The sequence below is a fragment of the Hemiscyllium ocellatum genome, chromosome 10 (genome assembly GCF_020745735.1).
Source record: "Hemiscyllium ocellatum isolate sHemOce1 chromosome 10, sHemOce1.pat.X.cur, whole genome shotgun sequence".
NCBI lineage: Eukaryota > Metazoa > Chordata > Chondrichthyes > Orectolobiformes > Hemiscylliidae > Hemiscyllium > Hemiscyllium ocellatum.
The window spans coordinates 1,801,870-1,828,846 of NC_083410.1; the positions used below are offsets into that span (position 1 = coordinate 1,801,870).

The following is a 26,977-nucleotide window of genomic DNA, read 5'->3' on the forward strand; positions in this document are numbered from 1 at the left end:
TGTTAGAATATTACGTGCAATTCTGGTCTCCTTTATCGGAAGGATATTGTGAAACTTGAAAGGGTTCAGAACAGATTTACATGGATGTTGCCAGGGTTGGGCAATTTGAGTTATAGGAAGAGGTTGAATAGGTTAGGGCTGTTTTCTGTGAAGTGACAGAGGCTGAGGGGTGACTTTATAGAGGTTTACAAAATCATGATGGGCATGGATAGGATAAATAGACAAAAGTCTTTTCCCTGGGGTGAGGGAGTCCACAACTAGAGGGCATAGGCTTAGGGTGAGAGGGGAAAGATATAAAAGGGACCGAAGGGGCAACTTTTTCATGCAGAGGGTAGTGTGTATATGTATTGAGCTGCCAGAGGAAGTGGTGGAGGCTGGTAAAATGGTAGTGTTTAAAATGCATCTGGATGGGTATATGAATAGGAAGGCTTTAGAGGGATGTGAGCAAAGTGCTGGCAAATGGGCTAGATTAGGTTAGGATATCTGGTCAACGTAGATGAGTTGGACCGAAGTGTCTGTTTCCGTATTGGACCTCTCTATGACTCTATAACATCAGTCATGGACGGTTGACTCCAAGGAGCGCAAAGACAAAGGCCATTGTGGAAGTTCCACAAACAACCTTGAGGAAAGAGGTGCTTTGAATTTTGGGACTGAATGGATTCTGCCGGAAGTTTGTTCCAAACATCAGCAGCATAGTGTCCCCATTAACAGATTTGTTGAAGAAGAACACAAAAGGTTGGTGGACAGAACAATGCCAGGAGGTATTTGACAAATTAAAAGCAGTATTAACTTCTCTCTCTCTCTCAGCAAAACAATAAATTCAAACTCGATTAGGTTTTAGTGTCTTGGGGCATAATTTAATCTGATTAATTAAATTTGAATTGCTGTTCCAACAGCAACCAACTCTGGTATCTTTTACAGAGCCAAATGTTGCATATTTTCAATTTTCCACAACACTCTGAGACTGCTAGTTCATCATATGACAGGTGCTTGTTAGCTCTCAGTGCAAAACAGCTTTAACTCTCTCTTAAAGGTAGAATACACACCTTAACTTCATAACAATTGTCATGACTGTGGGATTAGCATGAATCGATAGACAATGCACTACCCTAATGAGGTGTGACACTATAAACAAGCATAGGCGATTTATCCTCTCTAACCTGCTCCACCATATAATAAGATCATGGCCAACCTGATTGCGATCTCTCCACATTTCCACCAATCTGTTATCACGTTTTAGTCCCCTACTGGTCAAGAATCTATCTTACCTAAGCCTTAAAAACATTTCAGCTCCACCATTCTCTGGGGAAGAGAGTTTCAAAGATATGCAACTTTTGAGAAAAAAAATTCCTGCTCATCTCTGCCTTAAATAGGACATTCCTCATTTTGAAACTGTCTCCCCTTTTTGCAAGGTTTGTGAAGGGTTGTAGCTCAGGTTGAGGTTTATGGTGTAGGTTTGCTCACTGAGCTGTAGGTTAGTTATCCAGACGTTTCATTACCTGGCTCGGTAACATCATCAGTGGCGACCTCCAAGTGAAGCGAAGCTGTTGTCTCCTGCTTTCTATTTATATCTTTCTCCTGGATGGGGTTCCTGGGGTTTGTGGTGATGTCATTTCCTGTTTGTTTTCTGAGGGGTTCATAGACGGCATCTAGACCTATGTGCTTGTTTATGGCATTGTGGTTGGAGTGCCAGGCCTCTATGAATTCTCTGGCATGTCTTTGCTTAGCCTGTCCCAGGATAGATGTGTTGTCCCAGTCGAAATGGTGGTTTTTTATCTGTGTGTAGGGCTATGAGGGAAAGGGGGTCGTGTCTTTTAGTGGCTAGCTGGTGTTCATGTATCCTGATGGCTAACTTTCTTCCTGTTTGTCCTATGTAGTGTTTGTGGCAGTCCTTGCATGGAATTTTGTAGATGATGTTGGTTTTGTCCATGGGTTGTACTGGGTCTTTTAAATTTGTTAGTTTTTGTTTGAGAGTGTCGGTGGGTTTGTGTGCTACTAGGATTCCGAGGGTTCTCAGTAGTCTGGCTGTCATTTCTGAAACTTCTTTGATGTATGATAAGGTGGTTAGGGTTTCTGGCTGCGTTTTGTCTGCTTGTCGTGGTTTGTTCTTGCGGAATCTGCACACTGTGTTTTTTGACTATCCGTACTTCTTGAATACGTCGTATAGGTGGTTCTCCTCTGTTTTTCGAAGTTCGTCTGTGCTGCAGTGTGTGGTGGCTCGTTGGAATAGTGTTCTGATACAGCTTTGTTTGTGTATGTTGGGATGGTTGCAGGTGTAGTTGAGTATTTGGTTAGTGTTTGTCGGTTTTCTGTATACGCAGATTTGTAATTCTCCGTTGTCCTCTCTTTCTACTGTGACGTCCAGAAATGCGAATTTGTTGTCAGTTTCTTCCTCCTTGGTGAACTTTATGCCTGTGAGGGTGTTGTTGATGATGTTAAATGTCTCTTCTATCTTGTTTCATTTTGTGATGTAGCGAACCCAGGTTTATGGTTTGATGGTCAGTAGGGCTGTTTGTTCTAGCCTTTGCATTACCGCTTCTGCTATGAATCCTGATAGCGGAGATCCCAAACTCGCATTTGGGATGACGTCATCATCCTAGGAAAAAGACTTTCACTGTCTACCCTATCTATTCCTCTTAACATCTTGTATGCCTCTATCAAATCCCCTCTTAGCCTTCATCTCTCCAATGAGGACAGACCCAAGTCCGTCAGCCTTTCCTCATAAGACCTTCCCTCCAGATCAGGCAACATCCTGGTAAATCTCCTCTGTACCTTTTCCAATGCTTCCACATCCTTTCTGTAATGGGGCGACCAGAACTGTACACAATATTCCAAGTGTGGCCGCACTAGCGTTTTGTATAGTTGCAGCATGACATTACAGCTCTGGAACTCAATTCCTCTACCAATAAAACCTAAAACACCATATACCTTCTTAACAGCACTGTCAACCTGGGTAGCAACTTTCAGGGATCTAGGAACATGGACTCCAAGATCTCTCTGCACATCCACACTACCAGGAATCTATGCACAGACCCAATATTCTGCCTTCCTGTTAATCTTCCCAAAGTGCATCACCTCACACTTATCTGCATTGAACTCCATTTGCCACCTCTCAGCCCAATTCTGCAGTTTATTCAAGTCCCCCTGCAACTTGCAGCATTCTTCAACACTGTCCACCTCTCCACTGACTTTAGTGTAATCTGCAAACTTACTAACCCATCCACCTATACTTGCATCCAAGTCATCCAAGACAAACAGCAGTGGTCCCAAAACAGATCCTTGTGGCACACCACTAGTAAACGTATTCCAGGCTGAATATTTTCCATCAACTACCACTTGCTGTCTTCTTACAGAAAGCCAGTTTCTAATGGCAATAAAGGGCAGACATTTCTTTGGTAAAGTCTAGATTAGTGTGGTGCTGGAAAAGCACAGCAGGTCAGGCAGCATCCGAGGAGCAGGAAAATCGACATTTCGGGCAAAAGCCCTTCATCAGGAATTGAGGCAGGGGGTCAGCAGTGTGTAGAGATAAATGAGAGGGGGGTGGGGGTGGGGAGAAAGTAGCATAGAGTACAATAGGTGAATGGGGGTGGAGATGGAGGTGATAGGTCAGAAAGGAGGGTGGAGAGGATAGATGGGAAGGAAGATAGGCAGGTAGGACAGGTCATGAGGGCGGTGCTGAGCTGGAAGGTTGGAGCTGGGGTGAGGTGGGGGAAGGGGAAATGAGGAAACTGGTGATATCTACATTGATGCCGTGGGGTTGAAGTGTTCTGAGGCAGAAGGTGAAAAACGCCTCATCTTCTGCCTCGGAAAAATGCTTCATCTTCCGCCTGAAACATCAATTTTCCTGCTCCTCGGATGCTGCCTGACCTTCTGTGCTTGTTCAGCACCAGTCTAATCTAGACTCTGGTTTCCAGCATCTGCAGTCCTTGTTTTTATCTATTTCTGTGGTAAATGTTTGAAGGCGAAGTAGTTTCAGCTGAAGAATTTGAGTTGGAGGCTGAGCAACAGACACTATGATACAACGGGGTGGGGTGATGGGTGTGGTGTGTGGAATTATCTGGATTCTTTGTACCCCCAGGTGGTAGTCACATCTTTTAAGATTGGATGTTCTGACATGATCCAGGATCAGGACATGTCTACAGGTGCGGCAGGTAAGGGGACCAAGAGGACAGGAGTGCTGAATGTGTAATTGTGCAACAGTTTTGAGGTCCTACCAGTTTGTTTGGAGGAGGTCATGGGCTGTGGGATGGGATGAGCTAAAATGTCATGGCATTGTATGCCATTCAAGGTGGTGGAACTAAGAGAAATATAGTGATACTGAAAAAAATTGGAATTAGAATTCCAACAGAATTCGGCCCAACAGGTCCGCTCCAAAGTAACCCATAGAACCATTCCCCTACCCTGTATTTACCCCTGACTAAGGCACTTGACACTATGCACAATTTAGCATGGCAAATTCACCTAACCTGCACATCTTTGGACTGTGGGAGGAAACTGGAGCACCCGGAGGAAACCCACACAGACACGGGGAGGATGTGTAAACTTCACTCAGACAGTCGCCCGAGGCAAGAATTGAACCCAGTTCCATGGTGCTCTGAGGCAGCAGTGCTAACCACTGAGCCACCATACCACTGGGTTGAGGAGGTAGGCACCACATTCTGAAGCTGAACCTCAACAGTAATAATCTCTGGAGTATTACCTGATCCATTGTCAAATTAGCATAGAGTGAACAAGGTTAGACAGATGAATGTATAGCTAAAAGACTGGGTTAGGAGAAGTCTGTTCCAGTTGGTGGCACACTCACACCAATAGCAAGGAAAATGGGATCCATGCTGTTGAGATGGCCTCCACCTAAACTTTACAGGGAATGGTGCTATGCAAACTGGGTAAATAGGAGAGTAGAGCACGTTTAAAACTAAACAGTGAAGGAAATGACCCAAATTTGGAAAGTTGCGGTGAATCAAAGAGTGAGAAAAATACAATAGAGGAAGGAATTAATGTGAGAATGATAAACAGGCACTGATAGGCAAGTACAGAGAATGCAACTCAAAGAGAAATCAACAGAGAAGACCAAAGGATACAAAAATAATTCACGGACAAAACTTAAGGCACTGTATTTGAATGCACATAACATTCAAAACAAAACAGATGAATTTGTGGTACAAACAGAGATAAGTAAGCAAGACCCAGCTGAGACATAGTTGCAGGATGATCTAGATTGGGACCTGAATATTGAGGGATATGTAACATTTAGGAAGGACAGGAGGTGAGGAAAGGGTGTAGGAGTGGCTTTTTAAATTAAAGATGATATTGGCACAACAGAGAGGGATGGCCTAAATTCGGTAAACCAGGACATGGAAGCAGTCTGGAAAAAGATGAGGAATGATAAAGGTAAGAAGTCACTTGTGGGATTTGTGTACAGGCCCCCTAACAGTAACCTCATGGTAGAGCAGGATGTCACTGGAGTGAAATTGTTCATTTTAGCACAAAAAATCCAAGAAATTTATTATCTAAGTGATGAGAAGTTGAGAGAGGGCATGAATTTCAGAAGATTAGTATGCAGATATAGCAAGAAATCAGGAAAGCTAATAGAATATTATGTTCTTTGTGAATGCAAGAATAATTCACCTTACTGAGGGCATTGGTGAGACCTCATCTGAAGCATTGCTCACAAAACTGAGCAGCGTATTTATAGAAGACTCTTAATGCATTGCAAGCAGTTAGATTAGATTACTTACAATGTGGAAACAGGCCCTTCAGCCCAATAAGTCCACACCGACCCGCCAAAGTGCAACCCACCCAGACCCATTCCCCTACACCTTACACTACGGGCAATTTAGCATGGCCAATCCACCTAACCTGCACATTTTTGGACTGTGGGAGGAAACCGGAACAAACCCGCACAGACACAGGGAGAATGTGCAAACTCCACACGGTCAGCTGCCTAAGGCGGGAATTGAACCCAGGTCTCTGGCACTGTGAGGCAAAAGTGCTTGCCTTCGTGCCGAGAAGGTTTATTAAACCAATACCTGGACTGAATAGATTGTGTTATGAGACAAAGTTAAGCAGGCTAGGCCAGTGTCCTCGGGAGTTTAGAAGAGTTAGAGGTGAGTTAGAATAGAATAGAATCCCTATAGTGTGGGAACAGAACAATCAGCCCAATGGATCCACACCAACCCTCCAAAGAGCATCCCACCCAGACCCATCCCCCTACCCTATCCCTGTTACCCTGCATTTCCAACAGCTAACACACCTATCTACACATCCCTGGACACTATGGGTTACTTAGCACGGCCAATCCACCTAACTTGTGCATCTTTGAGCTGTGGGAGGTAACTGGAATACCAGGCATAAACCTATGCAGATATGGGTGCAAACTCCACACAGACAGTCACCCAAGGGTGCAATCGGACCCAGGTCCCTGGTGCTGTGATGCAGTAGTGCTGGTCACTGAGCCACCGTGCCGCTTCAAAATTAATTGTAACATCTAAGATCCTGAGAGGACTTGACTGGATGGATGTCAAAAACATGTTTTGTCTTGTGGGAGAATTAAAGCAGCAATGAGAAAATCTTTTTCTCTCAGCTGGTTTTGAGTCTTTTGATTCCCTTCCTCAAAAGGTAGTGGACACAGAATCTTTAAATATTTTTAAGACAGAGATAGATGGATCCTTCAAAACGAGGTAATGAAAGATTATCAGGAATATGTAGGAATGTAGAGTTGATATTAAAATCCGATCATTCACAATGTTATTGAATGGCGGTGTAGGCTACTCTTTTTCCTTCTTCATGTATTTATATGATAAAGTGATTATCTAATTTCAGATGAGATGTGGAAGATGAGATAGAATGTGGGAGATCAGGGAGAAGTCAAATGTTTCTGACAACCCCGACTGCAGAAAGTGTGTCCATCTGCAGTTCCTCTTGATCACATGGATCAGTTGGAGCAATGGAATTGCTGAGGAGCATACTGGAGGCAGGAAGGTTTTTTCTAACTAGAAATGTCAGGTATGTGGCCACATCAAAAGGTCAGCCAGATAAATGGTTGACTGTGAGGAGGGACTGGCAGGCAGTGCAGGAGGCTCCTGTGGATATTCTCAAACACAGATGCTTTCTGGATACTGTTGATGGGGATGGCCTCTCAGAGGAAAGCAAGAACAGCAGCCAGATCAGTGACACAGCGAGGGTCGAAGTGTAGGGGACACAAAATGATATTTCTGGGGATCCAAGCTTGACTCTAGAATAATATGTTGATTCCCTAGTGCCAGGGTAAAGGATGTCTCTGAAAGGGGAGGGTGAGCAGCTCGAGGTCATGGTCCATATTAGTATTAACGACATAGGCAGGAAGAGAGATGAGGCTCTGCAAAGGGAATTTAGGGAGTCAGATAGTAAGTTGAAAAGCAGGACCACTAGGATTGTAATCCCAGAAGTACTCTCTCTGCCAAGTTCAAGTGACATAAGAAATAGAAAGATGATACACTTGAATGCATTGCTGAAGAGATGGCTTCAGGTATTTGCATCATTGGGATCTCTTTCAGAGTAGGAAGGACCTGGTCGAGCCCTGAGGAGTGTTGCCGAACAGAGAGACCCTGGGTGCAGGTACATTGTTCCTTGAAAGTGGGCATCACAGGCAGACAGGGTGGTGAAGAGAGCATTTTAGCATGCTTGCCTTTGTCGGCCAGAGCATTGAGGACAGGAGTTGGAGTGTCATGTTATGGCTATACAAGACATTGGTCAGGCCACATTTGGAGTATACAATTATGGTCACCCTGCTTATTAAACTTGAAAGGGTGCAAAAAAGATTTACAGAGAGTTACTAATTTTGGACTCTACTAACTTGAGGAAAAGACCTTAGCTATTCACCTTATATCTGCCCCTCATGATTTTATAAACTGCTAGAAGTTCACCCCTCAACCTCCTACATGCCTGTGAAAAATGTCCCAATCTATCCAGTCTCTCCTCATAACTCAAACCTTCCATTCCTGCAATATCCTGGCAAATCTCTTCTGACCCCTCCCCAGCTTAATAATATTCTTTCTATAATGGCGACAAGAACTGGACACTGTATTCCAGAAGAGGCCTTACCAACGGCCTGTACAATCTCAACATAACATCCCAACTCCTATACTTAAAGATCCGAGCAATGAAGGCAAGCATGCTACACGTCTACTTAGCCACCCTATCTATATGTGATGAAAACATCAGATGACTATCTATCTGAACCGCTAGGTATTTCTGTTTAACAGCACTACCAAAGGCTCTACTTTTAATTGTTTAAGTTCTGCACTTGTTTGTTTTACCAAAATGCAATATCTCACATTTATCCAAATTAAATTCTATGTGCCTCTCTTCAGTTCATTGATCCAATTGATCAAGAGCTCCCTGTAATCTTAAATAATCTTCTTCACTGTCCACTATCCTACCAATCTTGGTGTCAATTGCAAACTTACTAACCATAACTTCTATGTTTTAATCTAAATCGTTTATATAAATAACAAACAAAATTGGACCCAGCACCAATCCCTGTGGAGCACCACAGGTCATAAGCCTCACCATCACACTCTGTCTCCTGCTAAGTGAATTTGTATCCACTTGGTAAGCTCACCCTGAATCCCATGTGATTTAACTTTAGTGATTAGTCTACCATGCCAAACCTTTTTACTAAAGTCCAAGTAAACAATGTCTACCATTCTACCCTCATCAATTTTCTTGGTTTCTTCCTCAATAAGCTCAATCAAGTTTGTGAAACATGATTTCCCCAGCTCAAAACCACACAAAACCTAATCATTTCTTGCCTCTCCAAATGCATATAAATCCTATCTTTCAAAATACCTTCCAACATCTTGCCCAGCACAGAAGTCAGACTCACAGGTCTGTACAGTTCCCAGGTTTTTCATTACATCCCTTCTTAAACATAGACACAACATTTTGGGAAAGCAAATCTTAACAGGACTCATACACTTAATGATAAGGTCCTTGGAGTGTTGCTGAACAAAGAGACTTTGGAGTGCAGGTTCATAGCTCCTTGAAAGTGGAGTCGCAGATAGATAGGATAGTGAAGAAGTGCTAGGGCTGTTTTCCCTGGAGTGTAGGAGGCTAAGGGGTGACTTGATAAAGGTTTATAAAATCATGAGGGGCATGAATATGATAAATACACAAAGTCTTTTCCGTGGGGTGGAGGAGCCAGAACTCGAGGGCATATGTTTAGGGTGAGAGGGGAAAGATTTAAAAGACATCTAGAGGATAACTTTTTCATGCAGCGAGTGGTACGTGCATGGAATGAGCTGCCAGAGGAAGTGGTGGAGGCCAGTACAATTGCAACATTTAAAAGGCATCTGAATGGGTATATGAATAGAAAGGGTTTGGAGGGATATGGACTGGGTGCTGGTAGATGGGACTAGATTGAGTTGGGATATCTGGTCGGCATGGACAAGTTGGATCGAAGGGTCTGTTTCTGTGCTGTACATCTCTATGACATTAGGCACTCTCCAGTCATCTGGCACCTCACCCATCGTTACAGTTGATGCAAATAATTTTACTAGAGATCCTGCAATTTCCTACCTAACTTCCCACAAAGTCCTGGGATACACTAGATCAAGTCCCAGGCATTTATCCACCTGTATATTTTCTAAGACTTCTAGCACTATTACTTCTACAATGTGAACTGTTTTCAATGCATCATTATTTATATCCTCGAGTTCTCTGGCCTCCATTTCTTTGTCCACAGTAAAAACTGGCATGAAGTATTCATTTAATATCTCTCCAGCCTCTTCAGATTTAACACAAAGATGGCCTCTTTGATCTTTAAGGGAACCTATTCTCCTTCTAGTTACTTTTACTCTCTTGTTTCTACGTGGACTTTACAAAAGCATTTGACAAGGACCCTCATTGTGGGCTAGTCGAGAAGATTTAAGTCGTGTGGGATCCATGGTGAATTGGTAAATTAGATTCAAATTGGCTTAGTCATAGAAGGCAGAGGATAGTTTTGGAGGATATTTTTCCAATTGGAGCTCTGTGACCAATGGTGTTCCACAAGTATCAGTACTGGGATCTCTGTTGTTTAAAATGTGAGTGGCCTGCTTAGTAAGTTTGAAGACGACACAGACATTGGTGGAATTGTGGATAGTGAGAAAAGTTGTCAAAGAATATAGCAAGATAGAAATTAGTTAGAAAGTTGGGTGGAGAAATCAAAGATGAGATTTAATCCAGGTAAGTTTGAGGTGATGCATTTGAGGTTAACTGCAAGAGAAATGTCTCCTGTCAATGACAGAACCCTTAGGAGCATGGATATACAAATGGATCTTGGGGTGCAAGTGGCAACACGTGTGGATAGGATAGTAAAGAAGACATCTGGTATGATGCCGTTATCAGTCAGGGCATTGAGTATAAAAGTTGGCAAGTCATGTTGTAACTGTACAAAACTTTAGTTGGGCTGTACTTAGAGTATTATGTGCAATTCTGGTTGCCATACTACAGGAAGGATTTGGAGGCTTGGGAGAGGGAGCAACAGAAGTTTACCAGGTTGTCACCTGAATTGTAGTATATCAGCTATAACAAGAGATTGGACAACTTGGAGTGTTTTTGCTTGAGCATCAGAGGCTGAGACTTGACCGATAGAAGTACAGAAGTTCTCCTATAAGGCCATAGTTGCGTTCCAGTGAAACCTTGCTTAATAGAAATAATGGCGCCTATGGGAAAAGTGGGGTTAGGGGCAGGCCAACAAAGAAATTTCACTCCTGATCGTTTAAAAATCACCCAAACATCTAACCCAAAGTTAGCAGAGCTGAAGTGAATGTTGAATTCATATTTATTAACAAAAGTAAATTTAACACAGCACATTTAATAAATGTAAAATAGCTGCTGTCTGTACAGTACTTCTCAGAAAGCTGCTGTGTTGGCACCAACATTGCGCATGCACAGAATGGCAACAATATCGGAGCATGCACAGACCAGCGCAGAGATTTCAGCTTGCACGTCACGTACGTGCAGAACAAAGCGCATGAACCGATCCCAGCAAGAATTGCGCTATTGCCAACGGAGTTAAGCGTTCTTCAAAATACTGTTCCCTAATTCTTCAGCGACATTATAGTCAAATCGTGCTGCTGAAACGCACGTTATCCCAGAATTGAATTAAATTTATTGTCACGTATACAAGGCACAGTGAAAAGCTTTGTCTTGCGAGCCATACAGGCAGATCACAGAGTTAATAATAGGTAAACAAAAGCACAGGTACAGGCAAATGTTAAGAGTTTATAAGTCCATTCAGTATTCTAATAACACTAAGAACAATCGAAACTGGAAAGTCAACAATGAGTTCCTTGGTTTTGCCAGCATTGAGAGTTAGGTTGTTCTCAGTGCACCATTTTTCCAGGTTTTCCATCTGTAGGCTGTTTCGTCACCATCTGAGAATCGGCCGACTATGGTGGTGTCATCAGCGAACTTGTAAATGGCATTAGTCTGGTATTTGGCGATGCAGTCATGGGTACATAGTGAGGACAGTACGGGGCTGAGTACGCACCCCTGGGGGGGTCCAGTGTTGAGTGTTAGTGAGATGAAATATTGTCCCCAATCTTCATTTACTGTGGCCTGTGGGCCAGGAAACTGAGGATCCAGTTGCAGAGAGTGGGGCTTAGTCCGAGATCACTAAGTTTAGTAATCAGTCTCGAGGGGATAATAGTGTTGTAAAACTGAACTGTAGTCAATAAGTAAGATTCTCACATAGCTGTTCTTGGTGTTAAGGTGAGAATTACATGTATATAAAATTATGAGAGTTATGAATAGGGTAGACTGTCGGAGTTTTGTTCCCAGGGTAGAAATGTCAAATACTAGTGGATAGATTTAAGGTAGGTTTTAGGGAAGTTTAAAAGAGTTTTTTTAATATAAAAATAGAGGATGTTTGGTGCCTAGAACATGCTGACAAGGGAGGTTGTAGAAGCAGAAGGAATATTTAAGAGGCATTTAGACAGCCACAGGCAGGGAATAGAGGGATACAGATCATATGCAGGCAGCTGGGGGTTATATAGAATGGCATCATAGCACAGCCGTGGTGGTCTGAAGGGCCCTGTTCTTGTGCTGTACTATTCGAAAAACAATTCTACCCTTCATGTGAAGGAATGCTCACTGACACTACTGCTGAGCTTCCTCAGTTTCATTTGAAAATTAGAACCATCATGTACTCATTAGGAGGTTCCATTCTCTGCAAAGGAAAGAATATTGTTTTTATTCATTCATGGAATGAGGATGTCATTGGCTAGTTCAGCATTTATTGCCATTCCTAATTGCCGACAAGGCAGTTAAGAGTCAGCCACTATGCTGTGTTCTAACATATGTTCAAATATGTTCAAACTTTGAACCTTTTTTTGACTTGCTAAGGAGCTTATGGAGCCTCTTCTCACTCATTGCTTTCTCAATGGCAACATTTCAACCAAATCGTGTGTACTTGCTAATCAATCAATACCTTTTTCTCGTGGAATGTAAATAGTCTGAAATTTGAAGTTCTTGAAATTGTCTTAATGGTTTGCAAGATTCAATGCGTCACCAATATGACTTCTTCTGGTAATGATATAGTTGCACTCCTTCCTCTGGATTTTCCCAGTAATGGAAATACTTAATAATGTTAATTCAACAGAGTACCTCTCAATCTACTGTATTCAAAGGAACACGAGGTTAAATTTGTGCAGTCTTTTCTCAGTATCATTCTGGTAAAACTGTGCTGAAATCTCTCCTCAACAAAGCAATATTTTTTGAGATGGCAGCCTCCCATCTCATAAGACAATGTTTTATGCTGTAATGGTAAATCTTGTCATGCGTATTGCCTGTTGTAACTCAAGAGCCCCACTCTAACCTGGCCATCTTTGCCCCATTTACTGCAAAGAAGGACAGTGTACTAAGAAGATGGTTTGATTCAGAGGCCTCTGCTTTCTCCCAGCCATCTTTTGGCTAGCTGAACTTTTTGTTTATGTATGCTCGAGGTTCTTCACTTTGGAGAAATGGTACAGAATTCACAAAGATGAGATTCTTGAGTAGTTTGATTCAGGGAGTGCAAAGGTATTGAAGGTTTATGGTTGGGGGAGGTGGGGAGGGATCAAAAGTGGAACATCCCAAGGACTGGATTAGTTTCCCACTCTTCTGTGGGGTACTAGGAAGGAAATTACAAGGGCTCTTCTCCAAACTTTTAGTTCCCTTCTGTCCCCAAAAGAGATGTCAGAGGACTTGAGGACAGCTGCTATGGTTCTACTTTTCAAGGAGGCAGTAGAGATAAGCCAGGGAGTTATAGACCAGTGACTTTTACATCAGTGGGAGAGAAACTATTGGAGAAAGTTTTGAAGGAAAAGATTAAACTCCACTTGGAGAGGCAAGTTTGAGTTGGGATGGTAGGCATTGCTTTGTCAGAAGGTGGTCATGCCTAACAATTTGGTTAAAGTTTTTGAGGTGGTGACTAGGTGTGTCAATGAGTGAAATGCAGTTGATGTAGTTTGTAAAGATATCAGCAAAACCTTTGACAAAGTCCCACATGAGAGGCTGATAAAGAAGGTAAAAGCATGTGGGATCCTGGGTAACTTGGCAAGTTGTTTACAAAATTGGCTAAATGGTAGGAGACAGAGAGTTGTGATTTGAGCCTGATGTCCAGTGATATTAAGTCCCTTATTGTTCATGAAATTTATAAATAATATAGTGAACATGTGGTGGGAGATGATAAGTAAGTTTGCAGATGAACAAAGGTTGGTCAGGTGGTTGACAGTAAAGAAGGATAACTTGAGTTAAAGGAGGATATAGATGGGTTGGTCAGATAGGCAAGTGGAGTTTAACTCTGATAGGTGAAGTGATGCACTTTGGATGAAATAACAACACAAGGTGGGACTCAGTGGCAGGACGCAGGAAGCTCAGAGGAGCAAACAGATCATGGGTTGCTTGTCCACATATCCCTGAAGGTGGCAGAACAGGTTTATACAGTGGTTAAAAAGGCATATGGGACACATGACTTTATACACCATGGCATAGATTATAAGAGCAGGGAGGTTATTTTTGAACTGTACAGCATTTTGGTAAGGCTACAGCCAAAGTACTGTGTGCAGTTTGATCACTGTATTAGGAAAGATGTGTTTGCACTGAAGTGTTGCAGAGGTAATTCTCCAGAATGTTGCTGGGATAGAGCAGTTTCATTCTGAAGAGAGGCTGAATAAGGTCAGACTGTTTTTCTTTAGATTCAAGAAGGCTGAGGGGGACCTGATTGAGGCATATAAGATTATGAGGGTCATGGACACAGTGGATAGAAAGCAGCTGTTCCCTTTAGCTGAATGGTCAATAACAAGCATCATACTGTCAAAGTGAAGGGTAAGAGATTTAGCTGGGAATTAGGTTAAAGATTTTTTCACTCAGACGATGGTGGGAATCTGGAATGCACTGCCTGGGAAGACTTTGCAATCTTTAAGAAGTATTTGGATGAGTACTTGAAATGTCATAACATTCAAGGCTATAGGCCAAGTGCTGGAAAGTGGGACTGGTTTAGATTTAGAAGCTATAAATGGAAGGAATTGTAGGTAGACCTACAGGGTCCTGGGAAGAAGCAATTTTTGATACCTTGGAAAGTGGTGGTTGAATATATGGTTTGAATAAATATTGTAGAACAGAAGTATAATTAGTTTTTTTTTTACCCTTCAGAGTGCAGGTGAGAGATCGAGAGATTAAAGTTAACATCTTTGATATGGCAGGTCATCCTTTCTTCTATGAGGTAGGTAAGAAAGAGAGAAAGATCTTGCATTTATGTTTGCTTTTCCTTTTGCCGGAATGTGATAAAGTGCTTGTAGGCAAACATACTAAATAGTTTGAACACAGCAGAATCTTATGGTTTGCAATTAGATAACCAGTTTATTTATTTTTCATATTGGTTGAGGAATAAACTCAACCTCCTGGAATACTCTCTTGCACTTCTAGTAATGAATTAAAATGAAAGAGATATTCTAACAGGTGGGTTGTTCTACTCAAAATGTCCGTGTTGATTTAGTGCGTATTCTACACACAAGTGGTAACGTATCCTATTTACTCTTACTATTCACGTAGATGAATATGTCACCACTGGCACGAGCTTTGTTAGCAAATGTGTGGTGGATTGTGTACCAAAGAAGCCAATCGGAGTGTTCCCAAACTGTACACTATGGATGAATCAGGACACCCACTCCCTACTAGAGGCCAGACGTACAGTATTTAAGTCAGGTGACCCAGACCAATACAGAAAATCCAGCTATGACCTCTGCAAAGCAATCAGGGATGCCAAGAGGCAGTACGAGACCACATTAGTGAGCCAAACCTACCAGTCTCCCACCGCCTATGGCAAGGCCTCAACAACATTACAAGATACAAAATGAGGCAGAGCAAGATAGTGGACAAAGACACATCCCTCCCTGATGAGCACAATGTTTTCTGTGCTCAGTTTGAGCAGAATGCCAGCAGTGTGGTGATGCATGCTCCAATAGCCCCAGACATACCTATTCCTTCAATCACCGCTGCAGATATCAGATCGGTCTTCCTGGGAGTCAACCCAATAGAAGCGACGGGTAAGATGGTGTCCCACATTCTGTGCAGGCCAATTGGCAGAGGTACTCACCAACATCTTCAATCTCTTCCTGCCACAAGCTGACGCCCCCACCTGCTTCAAGACCACCATTATCCCCTTACCGAAGAAAGCACATGTGCCTTAATAACTACCATCTGTGGTAGTGGCTCTGACCTCCATAATCATTAAGTGACTCAAGAGGCTGGTCATGACCCACATCAATTCCAGTCTCCCAGCCTGTCTTGATCCTCCACAATTTGCCTACTGATGTCATATCCCTAGCCCTGCACTTATTCTTGGAACATATAGACAACAAGGATACCTTTGTCAGACTCCTGCTCATTGACTACAGCTCTGTCTTCAACACCATTACCCCTGCCAGACTGACCTCAAAATTTTGTGACCATGGTCTTGGCTCCACCCTTTGCAACTGGATCCTCAGTTTTCTGACCCACAGACTACAATCAGTGAAGATAGACAACTGCACCTCCTCCACAATAACACTCAACACTGCAGCATCCCCAAGGAAGTGTACATAGTTCCTACTGTACTCCATGGACACACATGACTCTGTGCCAAATTTGAGACGAATGCAATCTACAAGATTGCTGCAGACACCACATTAGTGGGAGAGATATCTAACAATGAGTCAAAATACAGAAGGGAAGTATAGGGCTTGATGATATGGTGCAATGAAAACAACCTCTTTCTCAATGTTGGCAAAACTAAAGAACTGATCATTCACTTCAGAAGGAAAGGAGGAGAGTATGCCCACATCTACATCAACGGAACTGAAGTTGAGATGGTGGAGAGCATCATGTTCCTCAGATGACGATAACTGACAGCCTGTCCTGGACTTCCCACATAGATGCTATGACAAGAAGGCACAACAACACCTCTTCTTCCTTAGGTGGCTCAGGAAATTTGGCATGTCCAAATGTCACCAATTTCTACAGATGCACCATTAAGAGCATATTTGCTGGATGCATCACAGCCTGGTATGGCAACTGCTCTGCTTAGGACCATAAGAAACTACAGAAGGTGATGTACACAGCCCAGACCATCAGGAAAGTCAACCTTCCAATTATGGACTCCATTTACACAACTTGCTGCTGCGGAAAGGCTGCCAGTATCAGCAAAGACCCATCATACCGCAGTGATGATCTCCTACAATCTCTTCCATCAGGCAGGAGACACATGCAAAGGAGATTCAGGAGCAGCTTCTTCCCAGCCATTATTAGCCTGATGAATGGACTCTCAATCATTAAATAAAGCTGATCTTGCTCACGCTGATCTCGCCGAGTGGGCAACCTGTGCAGTGTAACCTGTGTGCCTCTGTCTAAGTGTTTTTGATCTGTACATCCTTGCTTACTATGCTCTGCTTGTACTGCTCATAAACAAAACTTTTCACTGTACCTCGGGTACATATGACAATCAATCAATCAATCATCCTTTATCTTTTCTCCCACCCATCCAGCCAGGTATTAAACACTGTTAAGGAATCGCTTGCGTTATTAACTTTTTGTACAGTCTTGTGATTTAAAGACTTGGGGAAATTAATTAATTTTAAAAGACTGAATTTTCTTTTAAAAGATCACTGAAGAGACACTTTTTAAAGTCACTGGAAGTCACATATCTTAAGCTAATTACTTGGACTTGTTTACTTAAAGTCACAGGTCTGAGATTGCTGTCAGGAGTTGTGGCTATTTGATGTTGTTTGGAACTGAGTTGGTGTGTGACTTGCAGAGAGAAGTTACCCTCTTCCAATTGTTTTAAAAAATCATCTGATAACCCAGAGTGAAGGCTGAAAGAATAGATGCAACTATTCTCCTAAGAAATTTCTAGGAAACTTCCTTTTGACATCTCTTGAACAATTTGCTTCTCCAAAGATCCTTGTGACACTGCACAGATCTGGTGACATCTGTGTAGATGTACCAGGAACGAGAGCTGAAACTTTTCATATTTTATTCATTTTCTTCAAGAATTAATCATTTGGCCAAAGGATGTATTTTTAAAAATTATCTGTGCAGAAAATTTCTTCATTTTTCTTCAGCTAGTGTGTGTGCATGTGAATTAAAATTATTTTGTAGGGCCAGTAGTTATACTTCAATATATATGTTAATTGGCTTTGCACCTTTGAGTAGTTCTTGCTTTTATAAAAACAGTACTTTGTTTCTTAGAAAAACCTGTTAAAATTGTATTATATATTATGAAACTAGCATAGATAAAACATATCATGGGCCACTTTGGTGATTGTGTTCAGTATTATATTATGCCACGACCACTGAAGTAATGGAATTATTAGAACATTTACCTGATCTTTGCTTCAGTCATTCATGCTGAATCCCAAAGCGTCAATAATTCTTCTTCTATAAATAAGCTTATCCTGCTCTTGATCTGAAATCTTTTTCATTTAATCTTGCACTTATGCACCCCCAGTTTAAGACTGGAAATGTTCTTTACATCTACTTTGATCTATCCCTCTATAGAACATAGAACATAGAAAAATACAGCGCAGTACAGGCCTTTCGGCCCTCGATGTTGCGCCAATCCAAGCCCACCTAACCTACACTAGCACACTTTCCTCCATATGCCTATCCAATGCCCGTTTAAATGCCCATAAAGAGGGAGAGTCCACCACTGTTACTGGCAGGGCATTCCATGAACTCACGACTTGCTGAGTAAAGAATCTACCCCTAATATCAGTCCTATGCCCCCTCGTAATAGCTGACTCCATACGTGGAAATAATTTAAAACTTGTCCATAAAGCTATTCTTTTATGAGTCCATAAATTTAAACAGCCCCAATATTTACCTTCTCCTTTCTCTTGCTTTTCTATCTGATTTAAATGGTGCCTTATTCACTGAAGTAGGGGATGGCCCAGATCACGTTCTGGTGACCCAGGTTCGAATTCCATTGTGGCAGATGGTGGGATTTGAATTCAACAAATATCTGGAATTAAGAACCTGATGAAAAACCTGGTTCGCTAATGTCCTTTAGGGAAGGAAATCTCCCATCTTTACCTGGTCTGGCCTACACATGCTTCCAGACCCACAGCAATGTGGTTGACTCTCAACTGCCCTGTGTGCAATTAGGGATGGGCATTAAATGCTGCCAAGCCAGCAATGCCCTCATCTCATGAATGAATAAAGAAAAAAAAGTGTCTATTTTGTCATTCCATTTCTTGCCATTCTGTTATGCTGTAGCCATTGCTTGGAGATTACTTCTGATCTGCATTACAACGGTTTACAATGAGTCATTATTTGGAGTGCCTCATATTTTACCCATGCTTGATGTTCTCAAATGACCCACTGTCCTGAACTGCAAAAGGTAGAATTCCCAATTACCATTGTGAATGTGAGCAGCATTGTTTGATAGTTTGCTTGCTGGTGATTTTTGTTTTTGTGATAGGTACGCAATGAATTTTACAAAGACACTCAAGGTGTGATCCTTGTCTACGATGTTGGCCTGAAGGATTCCTTCGATGCGCTGGAGGGATGGCTTGCTGAGATGAAGCAGGAATTGGGACCTCATGGGAACATGGAGAACATTGTGTTCATTGTCTGTGCTAATAAGGTAACACATTATATTTACATTATTTTGCTTCTTCTCCACACTTAGGATATGGTGTGAAGATGCCAATGTTGGATTGGGATGGACAAAGTCAGAAGTCACATGACACCAGGTTATAGTTCAATAGGTTTATATGAAATCAAATTCTTTTGGAGCGCTGTTCCTTCATCAGGTGAAGAATGACTTGGTATTGTGAGACTTCTGACACTTAGTACTGGTAGAGAGACCTTTACTCTGTTTCTGCCTCGGTGCTGTACTTGCCTTGAGAGTGATGGGGACAATGCAATAGGAACTTTATTCTGTATCTATCTCCGTGTTGTACATGCTGGGAATGTGTAGAAGGAGCTTTACATTGTGCCTAACTGCATGCTGTACCTGTTCTAGGAATGTGATCATTCCAGAAAGTGGCAGAAAATGTGTAAATTGTCAGGATACAATTGTCCTCTGATTTTCTCAGCATCTGAATCAAATTATCTGTGCAAAAATGGTATAAATATACAGACACAGTTTACCATCCCTATCAAATCAAGTATAGCCTTGGCATTATCTTTTCCTAATAAAATTAATACCAGAAGCAAAGTGTTTTGTGAGTTGGATGCCAGTTGATTCCTATTGAAGGCAACTAAGGACAGGCAATAAAATGCTGGCCAGCACGTCCCGTGAGTGAATTAGAAAAAAGATTGGATGCTGATGAAGGCTCTTGAGACTTTGATACATCTTGAAGGACAGTTAGTTGCTCAATGGAGGACTATAGCATTGGAGTGTAACCGATGATATAAAAGATTGAAGAACTTCATCTTCGAGATCCCTGGCTCAGTGAAAGTGAACATCAGAGCCAGCATAATAGGATAAGAGTAATAATAAATAATAAGAGGATAAGTGAACCAAAGTAGAATGAGAGAAAGAGATTAAAGTTAAGGCAATAGAAGTATCTTTAATAAGAATTAGAAAAGTTAGGAATGCTAGTAAATTTACAACACGGAAGGTGAGTTTAGATGAATAGAAAATATATCTAGAGTGCATGCATGGTGATAGAACCTGTAATATATAAGAAGATATGGACTCTACCAGTGTCCTTCAAACATACAGGAAGTGTGTTCAGCTGTTGAAACTTGAGGATTCGGGGTGTAAGCGATGGCTGGAGACACTGTGTCACATATGCAAGGCTGAGAGTTACATGGATAGTACTTTAAGAGAAATGGTCACATCACAATTCAGGAAACTGGAGAGAAGAATATAATGGGTTTTCTTTAATGTTCATTCAATGGGTGAGGGTGTCACTAGCTAGGCCAGCATTTATTATCCATTTCAGAGGGCAGTTAAGAGTCAACCACATTGCTGTAGGTCTGCAATCACATGTAAGCCAGACCAGGTAAGGATGTGTTTTCCTGACAGTCGATAATGGATTTATGATTGTCACCAGATTCTTAATTCCAGGTTTTTTAAAATTAAAATTCTGCCATCTGCCATAGCAAGATTCAAAGCTAAGTTCCCAGAATATTCCTGGGGTCTCTGGATTAATAGTCCAGTGATACTACCACTAAGCCATCACTTCCCCTCCAGGTGGCCATCAAGCTGTCAAAGAGAATCCTGCAGGTAGTGCAGGAGTCCCCTGGTGTCCCCTCACAAATCAGTTTTCCATTTTGTAAACTGATGAAGATGCTGGTTCCTGCTATCAGAGCCAAGCCTCTGACACTAAAACAGGCTGGCTGTACAGAAGAGAAGGAAGAAGAAAGCAAGTGTGCTTGTAATAGAGCCTTCATTTGATATGGGAACAGATAAATGTTTTTGTAACCACCAACATAACTCCAGGATGGTATGTTGCTTGCCTGGTGCCAGGATCAAGGATGTCACAAGTAGGTACAGGACACTCTCCAAGGGAAGGGTGGTACCAATGACTTTGTCAGGAAGTTAATTCAGGATAAGGAACAAAGAAATGAAGTCCACAGTGGAATTAGAGTGCATGCATGGTGATAGATTAGGAAAGGGGCAAGTGCAACAAGATTTGGGTGTCCTTGTACACCAGTCACAGGAAGTTATCATGGAGGTGCAGCAGGCAGTGAAGAAGGCAAATGGTATGTTGGCTTTCATAGCTCGTCAATTGGGGTACAGGAGAATGGTTGTCCTACTGCAACTGTGCAGGGTATTGGTAAGACCGTATCTGGAATATTGTGAACAGGTTTGATCTGGCTATTGAGGGAGTGTAGAGGATGTTTACCCGTACTGATTGCTGGGTTGGTGGGACTGACATATGGTGAGAGGTGGAATCAGTAAGGGCTATATTCACTGGTGATTAGACTCTCTAATCCTTATTTCTTACTGGGATATATCTTTGCTCTGATCCATAGACTATTAAACATCTGCTCTCTTTCCTCAACCGTTTTTACTGTCAAATTCTCTTCCCATTCCACTCCAGCCAGTTCTGCTCTTATTCCTTTGCAATTTCATTTATTTAAGCTTAGTACAATTGTTCCTGACCCAGATTTGTCCCTGTCAAACTGAATGCTAAAGTCTACCATGTTATGATCATTGTTTTTAGGATACCTTTTACTCTGACATCATTTATTAAACTTTTCTTATTACACATCGCCAGATTAAAAAAGCCTAATCCCTGGTTGGGTTCACAAAAGTGTTCTAGGAATCTGAATGTGGTCTATGAATTCTTTGTCATGGTTTCCTCTGCCAGTCTGATAATCCCAATGTACATGGAGATTAAAGTCACCCATGAATAATGCCCTCAATATCTCCTGATTTATTCTCTGTTCCACCATAAAGTTTCTGTTAGGAAGCCTGTAGACTACTCCTACCAGTGTCTTCTCTCCTTTATATTTCTTACCTCCACCCATATGAATTCTACATCTTCCAATCCAATATAATTCCTTGTTTTTGTACTTATTCCATCCTATATTAACAATGCTGCCCCAGAACCCTTTCCTTCCTACCTGTCTTTTTGGGATTTATTACTTTAATTATTGAAAGTAAAATATTGGCTTTGAGAGGAATAGGGGTCTCTATTAACAGTTGCCTTGAAACACTCTTTGGACTTTGTATTCTGTACTATGGACACAGGAGTCAGAATAAGGAAGCCATCTCTGAAGCTGCAGGACTCTCCTGATATCCCGTTCTCAGCAAAGTCCCTAGAACCTGACTGAGTTCCCAAATGCCAATGTTTCTTTCTAACTGGTAAAACCTAAATTAATGGACTGTGACCAATTCTCATAGGTTCAAATCCAAGTTGGTTGGATTCAGAACAGTTCATCTATCATCAATCTAGAGCTGTCAACAATTCAGATTTGTCAACAGGAAAAATGGACTCAAGAAGTTATCACATTCTATTCTTTATTTCCAGACCTTGGCCAACAGTTAATTTATGAAACGACACTGGAGTGGTGGGGCTTGAGAATCAGACACTTTGCTAAGTGGGTAATAACAGCACAAGAGTGGAACGGTCATTCAGTGGGATGACTCAGTACATTTATACTCAGGATGTAGTTGGTGGAGTAGTGGGGCTTGATTATCAGTAATTTCCTAGTTGTAACATTTACCCTTGTCCTTTGACATGGTAGAGATTATGAATTTGGAAGATGCTATTGGAGAAATCCTTGTGAGGCATTGCAGTGCATTGTAATAAATTTTGAAGGCTGTGTTGAGGACGCCAGTCAAGCAGGCTGCTTTGTCTTGGATGGTGTCAAGCTTCTTGAGCATTGTTGGAGCTGTACTCATTCAGGCAAGTGAAGAGAATTCCATCACACCCCTGATTTATGTCTTGTAGATGGTGGGCAGATTTTGGGGAGTCAGGAGGTGAGTTAGTTATCACAGAGTCCCTAGTCTCTGACCACCTCTTATAACCACACTCTTTATATGGCCAGTTCAGTTTCTAGGTAGTGGTAACCCCCAAGATGTTGATAGCACAGAATTTTATATGATGTGATCATATGAAATTTGAGAAATATGTTACTCATAAGATTAAAGAGGAATCTAAAAAGGGATTTCTGGCACCTTTTGGAGAATACTATTCTCATCCTGGTTAATCTTGCTAAGCCATTACAGAATCTGATATTACATCCAAATAAGAGACAGAACAGTTGCAAAGTTTGATTAATTGATTGAATTGAATATGCAGTCATGTAGCATCAGATGTGAGCTCTGTCATATCAGAATTTAGTACCAGGGTCGAACAACGCTGTGATTCACTGTAATGTAAGTGGAAATAAATCATTAGTGAAGTTAAGCCTGCACAAATGACAACTTATTGAGTGACCAGAAAAGTTTGAAATTTATTATTTTTCGGTCATCATTCATATGCTAAACTTCCTGGTATTTGAGTCCTGTTGTTTCAAAATTTTGAGAAAAGTAAAAATGGGAAAAAGAATCCTTTTATTAAGGACGCTGAGAAGATAAAAGTACACAAATTGCTGAACTGCTGGCTGCTGTGAAAGCAGTGGATGGGGTTAAATGATTGCAGTGCAGCATCCACCTGGCAATGTGGAAAATTGACCAAGTTACATCATGTTCATGAAAAGCAGAAGAATTCCACTATGGAAATAAACTGACTATTCAAGTCCAGTACTTAGAAAAAAAAAGTTATATTGGAATTGAAAAACTAACTCTGTATTTTTCCTTCATAGATGTTGCTAAACCTGCTGACTTCTCCAGAACTTCTAATTTTATTTAAATTATTATGTGATTATTTCAAAAAAGCATACGTTTAAGAAATTGTTGGGTTTCTCGAAGAGTGACATCCCTTAGCACAATGTTTTGTGCAGAATTAAATGTAGAGGGAGCTTCGCTCTGTATCTAATTCTGTGCTGTACCTGTCATGGGGGTATTTGATGGAGACAGTGTAACAGAAGGTGTACTCTGTAAGACATCCTGTGCTATACTTGTCCTGGGTGCAAGGCATGGAAGGTATTGCTTTAATACATACTTTTGAATTTCTTTTCTAATTATCACCTATTTCATCACAAAATGAATTGATGAAATCAAAGCCCTTGCTTACTGCAAGTGGAGCGGGCCTTCTTTTCCTGTTCTTATTTTTATTTTCCTTCCTCTAGGTTGACTGTGGGAAACGGCGTGTGATCGATGAGAGTGAGGGACGGCTTTGGGCAGAGAGCCGAGGGTTCCACTACTTTGAAACATCAGCGCAGTCTGGAGAGGGCGTTAATGAGATGTTCCAGGTACCACAAATGCTGGAATCATTCCAATGAGCTCGTGACCAGAGGAAAGTTGCAGGGTTAGATGATGATAAGAAACACCTGGGAGCAAGCAGCCACAGACTGTGGTCTGTTCATACGTCTGTGATCAGAGAATATTCTTGTTCCCTATTTTGGGCACAATAAAGAACTCCCTTCATCCCCACCACCATCAAAAATTCTCCCCATATGGTGATTCCAGGGAGTGGTACATAATGATTCTCCAGGACCTGTACACTGTGATTCCTGAGATCAGTGATCATCATGCTGTGATTCCACGGAACACTTTGCTGTGTTACCTGGGTTTGCCATGCTGCAATTCCCCTTGGAACACACGCTATGAATCCCCCAGGAGTACACGCCACAATTCCCCTGGAGTCTGTGCTGTGATTCCCAGGGAGTGGCATGTGATTCCTAGGAATACTACAAAAACCGCGGAGCAGAATATCTACTGTGTGCCATGATCTACAAAGAGTACTGTGCCAAATTCCTGTTTAATCCTTATTTTCCTTTTTTCTACATTCTGTCTGATTCCAGGCATTCTTCTCAGCAATCCTGGATTTGTGTGAGAATGGTAAACGACCTCAGTCCAGTGTGAGCTTAGGGTTTACTAAGGAGCAGGCAGACACCATCCGCAAGATACGCAACAGCAAGGATAGTTGGGAAATTTTGGGAATGAAGCCTGGAGCCTCTAGGTAAAGCAAACTCACCTACATATTATTATCACGCAGTAAAATAAACTTTCCTATTAGAGTAAAGCCTGCATGTGGATTAGTACCAGTTCCAGGTCATGGACAATACAGGCAGTATTGCTATATAAATAAGAACTTAAGAAGTAGGAGTTAGCGTAGACTGTTTTGCTCTTTGAGCTTGTTTCATCATTTGCCAGGACCATGGCTAATATTTTCATCAATTTAACCTTCTTGCAGTATTCCCTATCGTATAATTCACTTGGTACCCAAAATCGATTATTCTTGCATATACTTTGAAAAAACTTAAGAACAGGACACCATCAGCTTTCTGGATTAGAGAAAACCAATGACTCCTGATCTTATATTCAGGTTATCCTGGTAACATTTGAAGTCACAGATGGATTATGTTCAATCTCATGTCATTGGTCCAGTAACAATGCCACTTTGGTGCTCTAACCTGACGATGGGATCACAAAAATTGAAATAGTGGAAAAGAATAAATGCCCCATAAGTGTTAGAAAAAGGGTAGACCTTTTCATATCAGAACTGAGTTGTGCCCAAAATATTTATGCTCCTTATGATACAACAGAATACAACAGTACAGCACAGCAATGGGCCATTTGGCCTATGATGTTGTGCCAAACATGACTCCAAATTAAACTAATCCCTTCTGTCTGCCCTTGGTCTATATCCCTCCATTCCTTACATATTCATGTGCTTATCTAAAAGTTTATTAAACGGCCCTATTTTATCTGCCTTCACCACTATCCCTAGTCACGTGTTCTACACTCCTACCACTCTCTTGTGTTTAAAGAACTTGCCCCTCACATCTCCTTTGAACTTTCCTCTCTCACTATAAATGTGTGCCCCCTAGTTTTAGGCATTTCAACTCTAGGAAAAAGATTCTGACCATCAACCCTATCTATGCATCTCATAATCTTATGGACTTCTATCAAGTCTCCTCTCAGTCTCTGCCACCCAGAGAAAACAACTCAAGTTTTTCTAGCCTCTTTTAATAGTTTATATCCTCTAATCCAAACAGCATTTTGGTAAATCTTCTGGATCTTTTCCCAGAGCCTCCACATCCTTCCTGTAATGTAGCAACCAGAACTGAATGCAGTACTGTGGCCTAACCAAAGTCTTATAAAGCTGCATTCATGGCCATATTGTTCGTACCAGAGGGTAATTGTGGACCCTGAGACTGTGTCCATTTTACAGGGATGAGGTAAACAAAGCCTATCGGAAGATGGCCATGCTGCTTCATCCAGACAAGTGCCTTGCACCAGGGAGTGAAGATGCCTTCAAAGCTGTCGTCAATGCACGGACTGTGTTGCTGAAAAACATCAAGTAGTAAAGGGGAGTACCATCAAGGTCCCGTACCATCAAGGTCCACTTTGACTCTGACAACAGAGATGAAATTGTCTTTGTCCAAACTGAGTGTTGCACTATCTGTAATTCAGATCTTGGTGTAAATAAGAAGTCAGTGACTTAATAATTGGATGTTGGTTTCAGGATTAATAAACCTGAACATTGAGATTTGTTGTATTTCTTACACTTGTTAATATAACCTGTTTACTGTAAACACCATGTTAAAAAAAAGGCAAGCTACAGCAATGTCCTTTCAAGGAAAAGAAGTTCAGAGATGTTGGGCCATGCGAAGAGTATTAAACAGGTCTACTGTTGAGGGAGATATGTATTCTAGGTTGAGTTGGGGATTGAAAGGAAATTGAGATGTGCTGAATGCAAGACCTTCAAAAAGCAGAGATGAGCACTGGATCAATATTGTATTACTTCTCTCCACCTTAGCACATGATATCCTAATTCAGGTGCCCTATTTAACAGCCTCCTTCCTTCAGTACATAAAGCTTCACTTTTCCTATTCAAAGAGCCTCAACACTGTTTGCCGAGATTCTCATCATACTGCAGTCACACGACTTAATTCATCTTTAATGCTGCTCGTAACAGAAGAA

At 41.6% G+C, this 26,977-nt stretch overlaps 1 protein-coding gene across 3 annotated transcripts in view; it reads left to right on the plus strand.

The window, feature by feature from the left end:
• The window catches only part of dnajc27 (DnaJ (Hsp40) homolog, subfamily C, member 27), a 55,876-nt gene extending 29,335 nt beyond the window's left edge, over positions 1-26,541 (plus strand). For 2 of the 3 annotated variants that reach the window (XM_060830729.1, XM_060830730.1), the window contains exons 3-7: positions 14,659-14,728; positions 18,962-19,126; positions 24,178-24,300; positions 24,853-25,010; positions 26,226-26,541. In XM_060830729.1, the coding sequence (XP_060686712.1) occupies positions 14,659-14,728; positions 18,962-19,126; positions 24,178-24,300; positions 24,853-25,010; positions 26,226-26,358 (649 nt within the window). In that variant the 3' untranslated portion in view covers positions 26,359-26,541. Of the gene's footprint in view, positions 1-14,658; positions 14,729-18,961; positions 19,127-24,177; positions 24,301-24,852; positions 25,011-26,081; positions 26,143-26,225 lie in introns of those variants that run through there. The other variant, XM_060830731.1, reaches the window with a different exon arrangement.
• Positions 26,542-26,977: the final 436 nt, after the last annotated feature.